Below are 14,031 nucleotides of genomic sequence, written 5' to 3' on the forward strand. Positions count from 1 at the left end.
TTTTTTTGGGAGAGAGAGAGAAGCTCCTCCTCTCTTCCGCTTGTGTGAAAGGTAGAACCGATGCACTTTCTGGTCAAGAATCGAAAGGGTTGGCGATCTTCATCACTCTGATAGTCTTGTGTACACATTTTGGTGGGGGCAGTGTCTCTGTGCAAGCTAGTACAGCTTGAAGGAGCGGTTGCCAACAACTACAGAAAACACAAAGCAGCAGTTTTGTTTTCATGGGTTCGGAGTGCATGATTTAATTGTGTTCGTTCACCAACCAATAAACAAATATTCGTGAAAAAATGACAGGCTTACAACTAATACACAACTTTAACATAATTATTATTAAATAAAATAATTTTTAGTGTTTTTCAACTGTTTATTATCAATGATGAGTTTAAATTAAAGTGAAAATATTATTTTATTGTAATGTTAATTGTGTTAAGAGGTGGGTATAAATGGTAAGTCTATTCCTCCTCATTTGGATCTTGAACTCACCAACTCAATTTGAATGCGAGAGCAGTCCACCAAAAGCAAACAAGGAAAGAAAAAAAAGATATGATACAGTGACAATTCATGGACAAAAGAGTTGTAGAAAAGGACAGTCAACAAGTTTCAATCAGACTTGTTCATGGTCCAAGTATTCCTTACGTGGGTAGGACCGACTAGGGTCGATGTAAAACGATTTTCACGGTTTCAAAAACTTTCGAATATTTTGCTATCATGTTAGGAGCTTTTCTTACAAGTAATGAGAAGAGGTTTGGATAGTGAGTTGAAATGAGATGAAAATTTAAATTTAAATAAAATATTATTTTTATTTTTAGATTTGAAAAATTTAAATTGTATATTGTATTTTATATAAAAATTTGTAAAAATTATAATAATTAAATGAATTGAAATAAATTTTGAATCCAAACCTCTTCTTCGTCACAAAGTTTCAGAGGCATCTTTTTGCCAGGTGATTGTCTGAAGAGAGAACGAGACCCATAAACGAATTTCTAAAAGAGCTCTATGCACTCTAAAAGAGCTCTACAATTGTTCTCAACCTTCTTACGATGTGCGCTCTATGCACGTTGTGAAAGAATACATGCAGGCACGTAGAAGTGTGCCTGCGTATGGATTACAAAGTCCATAGAATGTGGCATGAAGAAGGAAAGATACTCTGCTCAGACCTCAAGCTCTAGGAACTCTGAAGGATGAAAAGTTGATGGAGAGAGGACCCCTCAGCCACCCTGTGAGGGGTAAAATGGGGGTGGGGCGTCCCCTCTCCCGTTGGCGGTAGGGGTGGTTGTGGACCACCCTAAGACGAAAATAAATGAGGGCCACCCTGCAAGAAGCAGATCTGGTTATGGGGTGGCTCACAGCCACTCCACAACCATATTATATCTTCCCTGTGAGGTAGATCTGGTCCCTGCAACCCGACCTCTTCCATGCATGGTGACACTTCCCAAAACAAAAAAAGCAGGATTATAAGAAAAGACTTGTGCAAGTGCTCTACCCCACCTACTAATACACTGTAGATTACCAAACCTTCGCATTCCAACTAACGAGCAATCGAAATACCACGTCTCATTTATAAACCAGAACTTATGAAACGTTCATTTGCAGCATCAACTAATCTAACCAGAAATAAATGCTTCATACTTTGTACAAGATAAAGTTTCCTTCTGTAACACATCAGGTAACTAATCACCATCCCAGCATCAGATTAGAAGAATGATTCGGGTGCCCAAGCCAGTTGAAGGGTCCTTGTTTGATCTGTAATTGATTTCTCTTTCCTATATCCATGAATTGCAATGTTGCCTTAGTTCATCTTCTGAGGGGACTATTTAAATCGATCATCACATACACAACCAATCGCAAAGCAGGAGTGTTTATAGAGTAGACAATTTTTCTTCTGTTACCTTGCAGATTCACATTTTAACATGGAGAACAATATCGAATTCAATCCTATCCCCTCAACTTTAAATCATAAAAAGAAAATTGTTTATTACCAGACTATTACTATTTTGATAGCACATTGGTCTTCATGCCCATTAACCTGTTTTTTCGCTCGTCAAGACAAAAATGTCCACTTGCTCTACTAATCTCAATGAGATGTTATTCTGCCAGCTGCATCACCCATTGCTCTGACACTACTATTCTCTAAGCCACTCTTAAGCCAAGCAAGGTTACTTATATCCGTGGCTATTGCAGCCAATTCAAAACTGGGAAAGGATGGAGGCTCCGAGAATTCAACAAATTCTGGTCCCAGCAAAGAATTAGGAGTAATTCTTTCACTTTGAGTCCCACAGCAACCATGGCCACAATTATGAGGCACCGACCGCTCACCATAAACTTCTCCAAACAATTTGCAAATGTCAACATCTGGTTTTAATGCTTGAATCAGAGGTCCTTGCACTGGAACTGGCCTTGAGAAAGATGATGCAAGATCTAGGCCATCTGAAGGGTTATATACACTAAAGGCACTAAGGCGCGCCACAGGCCGGAAAAGAGTGGGATGGTCTTTGGCTTCATGACTAAAATGACCCTCTATTGGTAACTTGTCTTCATTCCGATCATCCATATTCTCCAGAGAGCTGGTATCCCTTCCTTCAAAAGATTTGAATGAATTGACATCCCCACATGACAGGGTTTCTTCAGACGATGCCTTGGTTTTGTCTATGCTAACATCTTCAGCCATACTCCCAGATTCTAATTTGATCTTTTCAAACTCCGTGCACCGCCGCCTTAGTGTAGAATTCCAGTGATTCTTAATAGCATTATCAGTTCTTCCTGGTAAAAGCCTTGCAATTGCTGCCCATTTGTTTCCATGAATTGCATGTGCTGCAACTATAATCCGATCCTCCTCATCTGTGACAACTTTGATTTGTCAGCCTTGTTCTTCAAGAAGAATGAAAGACATTGATTCAAAATTTATTAAATGATAGGCTGAAAAGGATTGTATTTACATATACACTGATATGACTACAAATACAAACAACTACATTTTGGCCATTATTGTAAGGTGCATGCTACATGACAATCTGATTGAGCTTTAATTGCCATCAAACATCAATGTAATGCATGTTTCCCATTTTTTTAGAAAGCATGAAAATGCTGATAACCATTTGTATGCGAACATGCATATCAAGATGATGAACATGAGTCTATGCAATTATCAGAATTGCTTCAGGTCAGGGAACTCATTGGAAGCATATAAGTGAAATTCCATGCTGATAGCAAAATTTGGGTCAAAACAAGATAGAGGAAACACATCAGATATGGTATCTCAACCAATAACGATATATCAACAGGACATTATAGTCAATCGCTGCCAGATGCAATGAGCTTATAAAACTCAATTGTACAGAATGATAAATTGAACAAACATTTCAAATATTAACTGTGATCGATTATCAAATGTAGAATGCCGTGTACACACATACCAGGTATTTAATAAGATTGAGCGGGGAGACAAGAACTGACTCAACAGGCGGCAAAGTCTAGCCTGGACACCTCCAAGAGTTTCTTAAATTTTTTAATCCAACCTCAAAAGTTGCTCTATATCATGATACAGACCCAACTCCTCCAGAAGGATCAGCATATTATATGTTTGAACCATTCAGGACCAAGAAGATTTTGGCTGATGTAGACTACAGTCCACACAATTTACAGGAATATAGAAAAATCATGTACAATAACTATTCAAAAGACATAATGCCTTCAATGTATATTTTCCAATATCGAAACTCTAATCTGGTAAGCACTAAATCCAGGATGATCTTGTGTAAAGAAAGAATATTACCACAGAGATCGAGTGCTACATTTCTCATTCCTTTCCATTGTTAAAGGGATAAGTGGTTTCCCCTATTAACTCAACATTTTAACAACCACTCCATCATCTTCTCCAAAAAAAAACATAACTTACGTAATCAAATGTTCAATATTTTTGGGTACAAATTAAGCATAAAAAACCCCAATTGGTTGCAAAATTGATAGCTTTTTGAACCAAGGCATAGCCTAATGTTTGCAGACCCAGCAAGTGATGAAATTGGTGTTCAACACTCGATTCAAAATTCCTAAAAATATCGAAATAACCGAGAAATAAAACTACATTCGTAAATTAATCAAAACAAGAAACTAAAAATGAAGAAGATAGGAGAATGAGGGGTTTAGATCAAGAAAAATGGGGACTGTACCAGTAAAGGGCTTGCGCTTTACGGCCGGGTCTAGCTGATTACACCACCGAAGCCGGCAAGACTTACCGGATCTCCCGGAGATTCCGCGGGCGATAAGGCTCCAATTCCTTGCCCCGAACTTGCTCACCAACCGACTCAGAATCGCGTCCTCCTCGGGGGACCAAGGTCCCTTAACCCTATCTCTGCCCCCTCGGCCGCGGCTCCCGCCCCCGTCAACGGCCACAACCACCTCCTCGTCGCCGCTCCCGGCGTCTCCGCAGCCCTCTATGGCTTCAGAAGCTTCCATTTTTCCAACGTCGGCGACCGCTACTTCCTCCACTTCCATCACTCTGCCTCTCTCTCTCTCTCTCTCTCTCTCTCTCTCTAAAGAAGGTGTTTTTGTTGGACAATAGTACCTACCGGAATTAACTGCTAGTGTTAAGTGTGTTCCAAGAACGACAGCTGAATAGATTTATAGGTCAAGTGTTTTCGGGATTTTCCTGTTGTCAGTTTTCCTTAACCCGGTGCTTTTCCTTCCTTAAATGACTTGCGCGTCCTTCGTCGAATTACTCATTTGGCCTTTTTCCTTTCCGGATTTCTAATCAAACTTAACATAAATAGAACAAATTATCTCAGAAAGAGAAATTATATCCCAATCTTAGACCTTTCCCAATTGTATTGTGAAAAGGAGGAATATTTATCATTCTCATTTCTCACATTATACTTTAATATATGATTTATTATTTTTATTCTTCAATATATATGTTTAAATAGAATGATAAAAATAATAAATTACATATTAGTATATTGTGTAGAAGATGATAAGTATAATTTTTCTATGAAAAATTCCTTTATCCAAAGCAATTAAACGTGATCTGAGCAATAGCCAAGAAAAAAAACAAATCATATCTATCTAGATTCTAAACAATATAATCTAATAAATATAGATTCAGTTAAATTTTAAATTTTAAAACCCGAATGATAAATATCTAAAGAGAAATTATATTAATTGCAATCATGAAATAGATTCTATTCTTTTTCAAAATGAGTGCGTGATGCTTGCATAATCCATAACTGGATATAATATTACTTATATCCAAAACTCAATTATAATTTAGGACCCATTATACTTCACATAAAATGCCTTCATTATTTTCTGAGACCATTCTTATTTTTCTGAATTACACTTTTTACCTATAAAATATCACAACATATATATTTTTTTATTATGCAAACCCTCAATTGAGGTTTGACCATTAATATAAACAAAAAAGTGACAGCATAGTCCAATCTTAACTGAGGTTATAAATTGAAAAATGCAAATGATTTAAGTCGGTACATGATTTGGGTAAAAAGAGCAACTCTCCTATATATGCTAATCTATATGAAGGTGTTTGATAACTTAACGAATAATTTTTTTATCAGCAGTTAGCCACTATTCACTACCCCACACCTCACATTCTTAAAAAAAAAAAAATTATCAAATATGGAGTGTGGAGATAAATAGTGACTAATGTAAAGTAAAACTCTAACTTAACATATGTCTATTACTGGGCCAAAGATAATAGGCATATTATTTGACAAATTTCAAAGGCATCCACATCCTTAATTAGAACTGACAAGTTTTAATACAATTTTAGACCAACTTATAGAAGTGACCCATTTTAACATTGAAAATTTAATAAAAAAAAGAGTAATATCGAGTCATAAAAAAATTTATTTTAACACTGATAGAGAAATAAACATGTTAATATGGATCGTATCAAGTTAACTTGTCTAATCCAAAAACTAAATATATTGTTTTGGGTTAGTTTGTATAATTTCTCTTACTTTCACCCTTGTTTATTGTCGTTCACCCTTTTTTCTTTTTACTATTTATTTTAAAAAAAAATACAAATTCATTTGTACCGTCAAATGGGACAATCAAAGTCTTAAAAATTGTCTGCATGCCTAATTTTTTTTTCTTGAAGTCAAGCATTCATCCATTTATCACTAATAAGATCAGTCATTAAGCCAAAAACATGTGACATGATGGCATTGTAAGCCTGAGAGATTTTCATGAATTCCTTCATATATTCATTAGTGAGGTATGGTGTATTTATACACATATAATAGATAATCAAATCTGTTACAAAAGGCAGGGGCATTGCCGACAATAAACAAAACCTAACTCTAGAGTATTCTGAGCCTATTTATAATAAATGAATAAATGATTAAGTGACAAAATGTTATATGCCAATAGGCATAACACCCAAACCTCTAAAATGAAAGTCTTGGTTCGACCCCCCTCCTCGAGTTTAAAAAAAAAAAAAAAAATCAATCATTATATTGTTTCTCTTGAAGAATATAATTCTTAATCAAATATAGATCTTGATTGAAGTTTTGAATATCTTTGAAGCCAGCCCTCCTTCACCTTTTAATATGCTAATATTTGAATCACTTGTAGTTTGAAAAAAAAAAAATTGAAAGATCTCCTATTTCCAGCGAACCAATATTTGAATAATTTTTTTTTTTTTGTTAATAAATAGGATTGAGATTTCTAAGGGCCTAAACTTCAAAATTCAATTTGCACTCAAAACGGGTTATTTAAACTAGATTTAATTAGAGTTAACCATCACACTCGCTTTGTTAAAACCTAATTTGGTACTTAATAATGGGTATTGATTGATTGACTGTTAATCATGCGAAATGATTAACTAAATCTCATTTCCTGGATAGGAACAAGTTTTTTTTGGAGCTTAGATAAAAGAAAAATAATTAATAAAGATTTTGCAAAATCAAAAGGAGAAAAGGTTATTAACGTAATTTTGAAATCTGAACAGAGCTGTAATGGCTAATTATGACGAAACTGCCCTCAACTCCTTTATGAAAGCGTGACAGGGATGACAGTTTTGTCGAAGGAGATGCTCTCTACAAAATTGACAGAACAGTGTTCAAATGTATTATCTACATAGCCCGTGAACCTCTCTGTACTTCCTGGAGTGGCGGGAAAACTAATGCGCTCTCATCCACCACGTTGGTTTTTTTTTTTTTTCAAATAGAAATCTTAGATGGTAGATTCTATCCTCATGAAAGTTTGACTCAATTCAATTTAATATTTAAATATTTAATTTTTAAATAATTAAATTTATTTCAAATTAAAAATTTTTTACGTATAAAATTTACAATTCTTTTTAATTTAATACTTCTTTATATACAAGATCCATTATCTTTTTTAATTTTTTATAAATACATCTAAACTCATTTTAAGTTGACCATACAAAATATTATTTATAAAAAACTCAATTCAATTCAACATCTAAATGAGGCCTAAGTTATAATTTGAATAGTGAGTTAAGATAAATTAACTATAAGTGGAGATGAAAGTTAAATATTAATAAAATATTATTATAATATTATTTTTTAATATTATTATTATTTTAAGATTTGAAAAAGTTTAATTATTTATTATATTTTGTGTGAGAATTTAAAAAAATTATAATGATGACACGATATGAAATAAATCTAACATATCATCTGAAATCATATTGCTATGTGAATTTACTTTTACATAATCATTTTGTATAGGTAACATTTCACATCTAGAATTTAAAACAAAAGAGATAGGCATATAATATGCATTTCATAATATTTATTAAGTATTAGTATCACAAACAATAATAAATATTAGCAAACTCACTTTATACATACATACATATATATATATATATATAATATATATACTAGCCTAATAAATAATGATTTCTAATATTAAAATAGTCTAATGTATATGAGTAAAATTATTATTTATTCATATTCATCATTTATTATGGAATTTAAATTATATTAAAAATTTAAATTAATTAGATAGTTTTTTTCTATTAAAAATATTCAATAAAACTTCATCATTTATTTAAAGATGAAAAAAATAATATTTTATAAATTAAAGTTGATTTTAAGTGTATGATATAATATTATTCTCTTAAAAATATTCAGTAAAACTTTATCTTTTACTTAATGATGAAAAATTAATATTTTATAAATTAAAGTTCATTTTAAGTGTATGGTAGAATATTTATATTTTAATTATTTGTTTTATGTTAGTTTAAATCAATATTTAAACTTCTATCGTTAGTTAAAATCTGAAGATTAAAAATGAAGGGTTGAAATTTAAAACCTAAAATCTAACATTTTCCCCCACTTTTCCTTTCTCACTCTCTCTCCTTCCCCACGCACGTTTGCCTAATTTAGTTAATTAAGAATATTATCATATTTAAATTATGTTAAAACTCTAATTATTTATATGATTTTAATTTCTTAAAAATATTTAGTAAACTTTTATCATTTATTTAATGATGGAAGATTAATATTTAATAAATTAAATTTGATAGTTTATGTATAATATGATATTTATATATTAATTATTTAAATTTTAAATTAGTTTAAATCAATGTTTAAATTTCTATTGTTAGATCAAATTTAAGAATTTAAAATGAAAGATTGAGATTAATTTCTTAAAAATATTTAATAAAATTTTATTGTTTATTTAATTTATTTCAATATTTTTAATTAAATTAATATTTATGTATATTTAAATAAATATTTTAATCTTTTATTGTTAAATCATTTTGAAGACCCCAAAACGAAAGAACTGGATAAAGCCCTATAGCTTTTTCCTTTCTCCCTCACTTTTCCCTCCCCTCTCTCTCTCCTCCCTCGGCTCATGCGTACGCGGTACGCTGCCCCTCCTCCCAGTAGAATCTTCCTTTGCCCAACCGACGCTGCCGTGCGTCGATGAGCCTCACCGCCTCTTCCATCGGCACCACCTCACTCCGGCGAGTCCCCCCACACCGGTCTCCCTCTCTCACACTCTCTCTTCCTCTCTCTCGACTGTGCACAGCCTGAATGGGTTTGATGTTGCTGCGCCGCCGTACGCCATCCTCCGGCGCCACCACCTCCACAGTAGCCTTCTCTCCCACCAGCCATCCCCCTCCAGCGAGCTCGGCCTCCATCTCCATGCCGTTTGCTCCCACGAAATCTACATCTCTCTTGCACGGGTTCTCCACACCCACGGCGGAGCTCCACCTTCTCTGGCCACCGCACCACCACCGGGACTTCCTTTCACCACCGACCACCTCTCATAGCCGTCCTCACGCCCAGCCGAGCCACCATGGATGCTCACCTTACCTCACGGACGCCCACTTCCCCTTAGGCCACCTTCACCACCGTAATTTGTGGTGATTTTTTTTATTTTATGGTATTTTTGTTGTGATTTTATAGTGATTTTGTGGTGATTTTGTTAATTTGCGGTATTTTTGTGAAGATTTTATGATGATATTGTGATTTTACCGTGTATTTTTGTGATAATTTTATGGTGATTTTGCCGTGGTTTTGCTGTGATTTTGCTTCGAGGATGCGGAGAGGGACGAGATTTGCGGTTTTGTGATTTTGCCGTATTATTACTATTCACGATTACTGTTCATTACTGTTGATGTCACTGTTCATTGGGCGATAGGCTCTTTTAAGTATAAGGAGATATGTATGTATGTATATATGAGTAATGTTATTTAAAAGTCTTTACATTATATACCGTCCATGTGACATAATTTGATTTATAAGATTTAAATTTTAAAATTTATCTTTTAAATTAAATTATAGCACATGAATGATGTATGATGTAAATAGTTTCAAATGTAATTATTTATATATATATATCACATTTTTTATTTTAGATTTAGTCTTAGAATTCTAGAGACTTAGGTTTGGGTAACCAACACTTCTTAACACTTTTCAAATATTTTCGTACGGATGAGGAGACTTCACATGCCAACACACGTTTGAAGTAGTTTGAACAAAGTCTCTTGCCACTATGTTGCACTATGAGCCGAGAGTTCACTGCTCGCGTACAAATGCCAGTGTGTGACGGAGAGGGAGGGAGAGGTTCGTGGTGATTGGGCTTACAAGAGGTGGTGGAGGTGCGGTGGCCTGGGTGACCGCGTACGGTGGCGCAAGTGGACAAAAATGGGTGAAACTCATTTCGGTTTGGTTACTGCAAAGGAGAGAAAGCTGCACGTGGGGGAGATTGATGGTGGCTGGCTTGGTCATCGGCTTGAGGGGGAGTCGCCGATGGTGGCGGTGAGGCTGGGTGGCTGTGTACAGCGGCGCAAGTGGAGAGAAATGGATGAAACCCATTTCGGTTAGGTTACCACAGGGTAGAGAGAGCTGCACGCGAGGGAGATCTGTGGTGGCTGGCTTGGTCGCTGGGGTGAGGGGAAGTCGCCGGTGGTGGCGGTGAGGCTGGGCGGCGCACGGCGGTGCAGGGCTGGGCTCAAGGAGAATTGGGCTTGAGGGAAAATCGAGCCAGAGGAGAGAGAGAGAAAGTGAGGAAAGAAAAAAAAAATAAAAAATAAAATCACTATAATATTTATCACTATTATATAGAAAAAATAAATAAAATCATTATAATATTTATCACTATTATATATAAAAAATAAATAAAATCACTATAATATTTATCACTATTATATATAAAAAAAATCATTATTAAAAAAAATTAATCAATAATGGAACCCACACATTTTTTAACTATTTATCTAAAAGTCAACAACTCAAAATATTTTCAATGGGACTCATAAATTTACTCCAATCTCTATTCATAACTATTTATAAATATTTTCAATACTTTTAAGGTATTCTCATTGTCCAAACGTGGACAATATAAACTATAAAGTCCAAATAAATTTGTACTATTATGACTTTTTCTCAATAAAAGTTTCAATTTGTCATTAAAAAAAATTAATGGACACAATCTGCATCACTTTCAATATAATATTTTGTTTTGTTATTATTTTGAAAACATGTACGGAACAACGAGCAATGTTATAAGACTTATATTTTGTATTTAGGAATGAATTTTGGATAAAAATTATAATAAAAAAAATATACCCTAATCGAAAAGAGACACTGTAATTTGTAGCTGTTGGACACTAATTTTAATACCTTATAGACGTCATCGTACACAAACTTTACTGAAAGAAATATATACTTGCTTTGATGAATTTTAATATTTAATCCAAACTCTAATTTCTAGTAAATGCAACTTTGAAATTGGATTTTTGTACCATTAAAAAAATCTAATCAAATTCAGTTGAATAAAAAGTGAGAGTAATTATTTTGAATTATTTTTAGTAAATCCCAGCTTAGTACATCAATCATTACTCAGGTTGGTTTGAAAAAAATACTTCAAGTTTTATATAATATCTATACAATAACTACTGCATCATATTCAATTTCCAAGCCTTTGGAGCGAAGTGTTCTCGGAGAGCTATGTTTGGATTGCGCTTTACGTATTTTTTATTTTATTGCCATTTAAGGTATTGAAATATCGTACGGATGTAAGTAGATTTGGGCTGCGAATGGGGACATGGGCCCAATCACAGTAAGTATTTTGCAAGTGGAGTGATTAGAAAATGAGTTCAACAATACACAGTAACAAGATACCATTCTTGGGTACATAATTATTTCTTTTCCCTAATGAAGGAAGCCCACCAGCCTACACCTAATTTGGATAAATTTCATATAAGAACCTTTGGGCCTATAGGAGGAGGAGAATTATAAATTTGGGCCTTTGAGAACTTTTCCCCCAGAAAATTTTTGAGGGTGATGGGCCCTCTAACCCCTAACGGCATCGGGCACTCCATAAAATCATCCATTTTTTTTTTCCATTTTGGGCCCACAGAAACTTACCATTACGATATAAAGAGGCAACAACATAAGACAGTTTCTAGTATTTAGACGAAAATATTAGTGAAGTCCTTCAAATTTATAGCTTGATTATTTTAATTTTTTTACTCAATAATTAAGAAATTAAATATTAGTAAAATTGTATTTTTTTTTTCTTAATGATTAAGGATGTTAAAAAAATATTGAAAAGAAACTAGAAGTAAAAAGAAAAATTTTAAATACACTAGCGGGCACACCAATGGTAACCGCTAGGCAGGCCACTAGCAGTATCCTTTAGGCTTATAATCTCTTAAATAGTTCACTCTTGTCTTTGTCGTATTTAGAAAGAGTAATACAAGTTCTTTAAATCGTGCAAGTTCTTTGTAAAAAAGTAGGTCTCATTAATAAAAAATAGTTTTTAACACTTTTTTTTTTAAATTGGAGTCCATTTTTTTACAAAAATTTATACGAGACTTGTCTATTTGAACCTCATACAAATAATTTCTCATTTAGAAATAAAGGGACTAATTAATTAGGTCCTAACATAAAGGCTATGGGAAGCCATTTGCATGTATTATGCATACATAATGAGCCTATTAATTTAGGGTATAATTACTATTCTTCATTTTTCAAGTTGTAATTCTCGTTGTACATTTTTAATAAAAATGAAAATTTCAAAATTCTGTGGCTGTGGGTATATATGAAATCTCAGGCTCTTGATTATGATCCTTCTTTTTAACTTTGAAGCATCTAACTCGATCAAAGTATAAGTACTCATGCTTCCTCATGAACAGATTATTAATTTTACATTCTTAGATAAGATCAAGTTAATTCAGATTACTTTCAACTTTCTACAAAGAAGTTCATGCATGTATGTGTGTATATGATCATGCATATCTACACGACTGTATACATATATATAAGTAATATTAGATACAATTATGAGGTAAGTATGTAAGTCTCGCACATTTTTTTTGAAAAAAAAGTATGATCTATCTTTAAAAAAATAATTTTTTATGTGAATTCTAGATTTATCTACTTTTTTCAAATGGAGTATGCGAGACTTCTACACGCTAAAATTATATATATATATATATATATATTTATATCAAGTGGAAAGGTAATACCGTTCTTTCGTTCTCAAATTACGTACGTAACTTTGTTAATGATCCAATTCGCCAATACTTTATCTTATTACACTATTTCAAAAGAATTTTCAAGGAAATTTCGACCGATTGCTTATATCCAAAGGCTCTCTCTCTCTCTCTCTCTAGAGGCCTTAGAAACTTCTAAACGACGGTGGTCATGATCAAGAAAAAAAAAGAAAAGTAAACAGTCATCTCACGCACGCGCAAACCTGCACATAAAGCTACGACAATTAATAATCATTCATGTCCATTGTTTCACATAAATGGACTTTTCTTTTGGTTGACTTTAAGTAAAAAAATGAAAAACCATTACGAATTATTGGGACCAATTAAGATCATGAGGCGCAGCAGGTACATCATCGATCATCGTCGTCGTCATCTTCTCCAGATAAATTTTTAATTACTTATGTGTTATACGTTCACACGATCAAGTCGAGGATATTATTAACGCGTACGTCTTTAATTAAGATCAGTAAACCAGTTCCTCGATCCTCATTCATCATCTAGAGGGAGGCCGGAGGTCTTTGCCGTGTGTGGATTTGAAATCATGCGTTTTTTTCTCTATTAATCGGTAATCCACCAACCTAGTTAGCTATATATCACCGACCACACAAACTTTTTCACTATAAGAAAAATAAACACTTCTGATGAATTATTTAACGATAAAAATAAATTTATTTTGACATGAAATAATTATTTTTATTAAAAATAATTAGTTAAAAATAAACAGTTTTCTTGTAGTATATTAATTTAAGGAGAAAGTGACAAAATTTAATCAAAATTTCTCTTACATAAACAGCTGTGTGTGTGCGAGCGCGCGTTTATATATATATATATATATATATATATATGTATATACTTATATATATATTTGTATTATCTTGATCATGATCGGCTGGTGGCTGTTGCAGCTTCCTTCAGCGACATTGCCATTTGCCAATATATAAGGTGACCACGCACGGAACCTTTTCTTATTTGGTCAAGATTAATATATATATATATATATATACACACACACACACCACGGAAGTAAACCC

At 33.4% G+C, this 14,031-nt stretch overlaps 1 protein-coding gene across 1 annotated transcript; it reads right to left on the reverse strand.

The window, feature by feature from the left end:
• Nucleotides 1-1,534: 1,534 nt before the first annotated feature.
• LOC108985534 (transcription factor MYB1-like) lies at nt 1,535-4,621 on the reverse strand. The gene is given in 3 exon segments (XM_035688859.1): nt 1,535-2,077; nt 2,079-2,838; nt 4,167-4,621. Coding segments are annotated over 3 exon segments (1,173 nt in total). The 5' UTR covers nt 4,492-4,621; the 3' UTR covers nt 1,535-1,989.
• Nucleotides 4,622-14,031: the final 9,410 nt, after the last annotated feature.

This window comes from Juglans regia, chromosome 3 (genome assembly GCF_001411555.2).
Source record: "Juglans regia cultivar Chandler chromosome 3, Walnut 2.0, whole genome shotgun sequence".
NCBI classification, from domain to species: domain Eukaryota; kingdom Viridiplantae; phylum Streptophyta; class Magnoliopsida; order Fagales; family Juglandaceae; genus Juglans; species Juglans regia.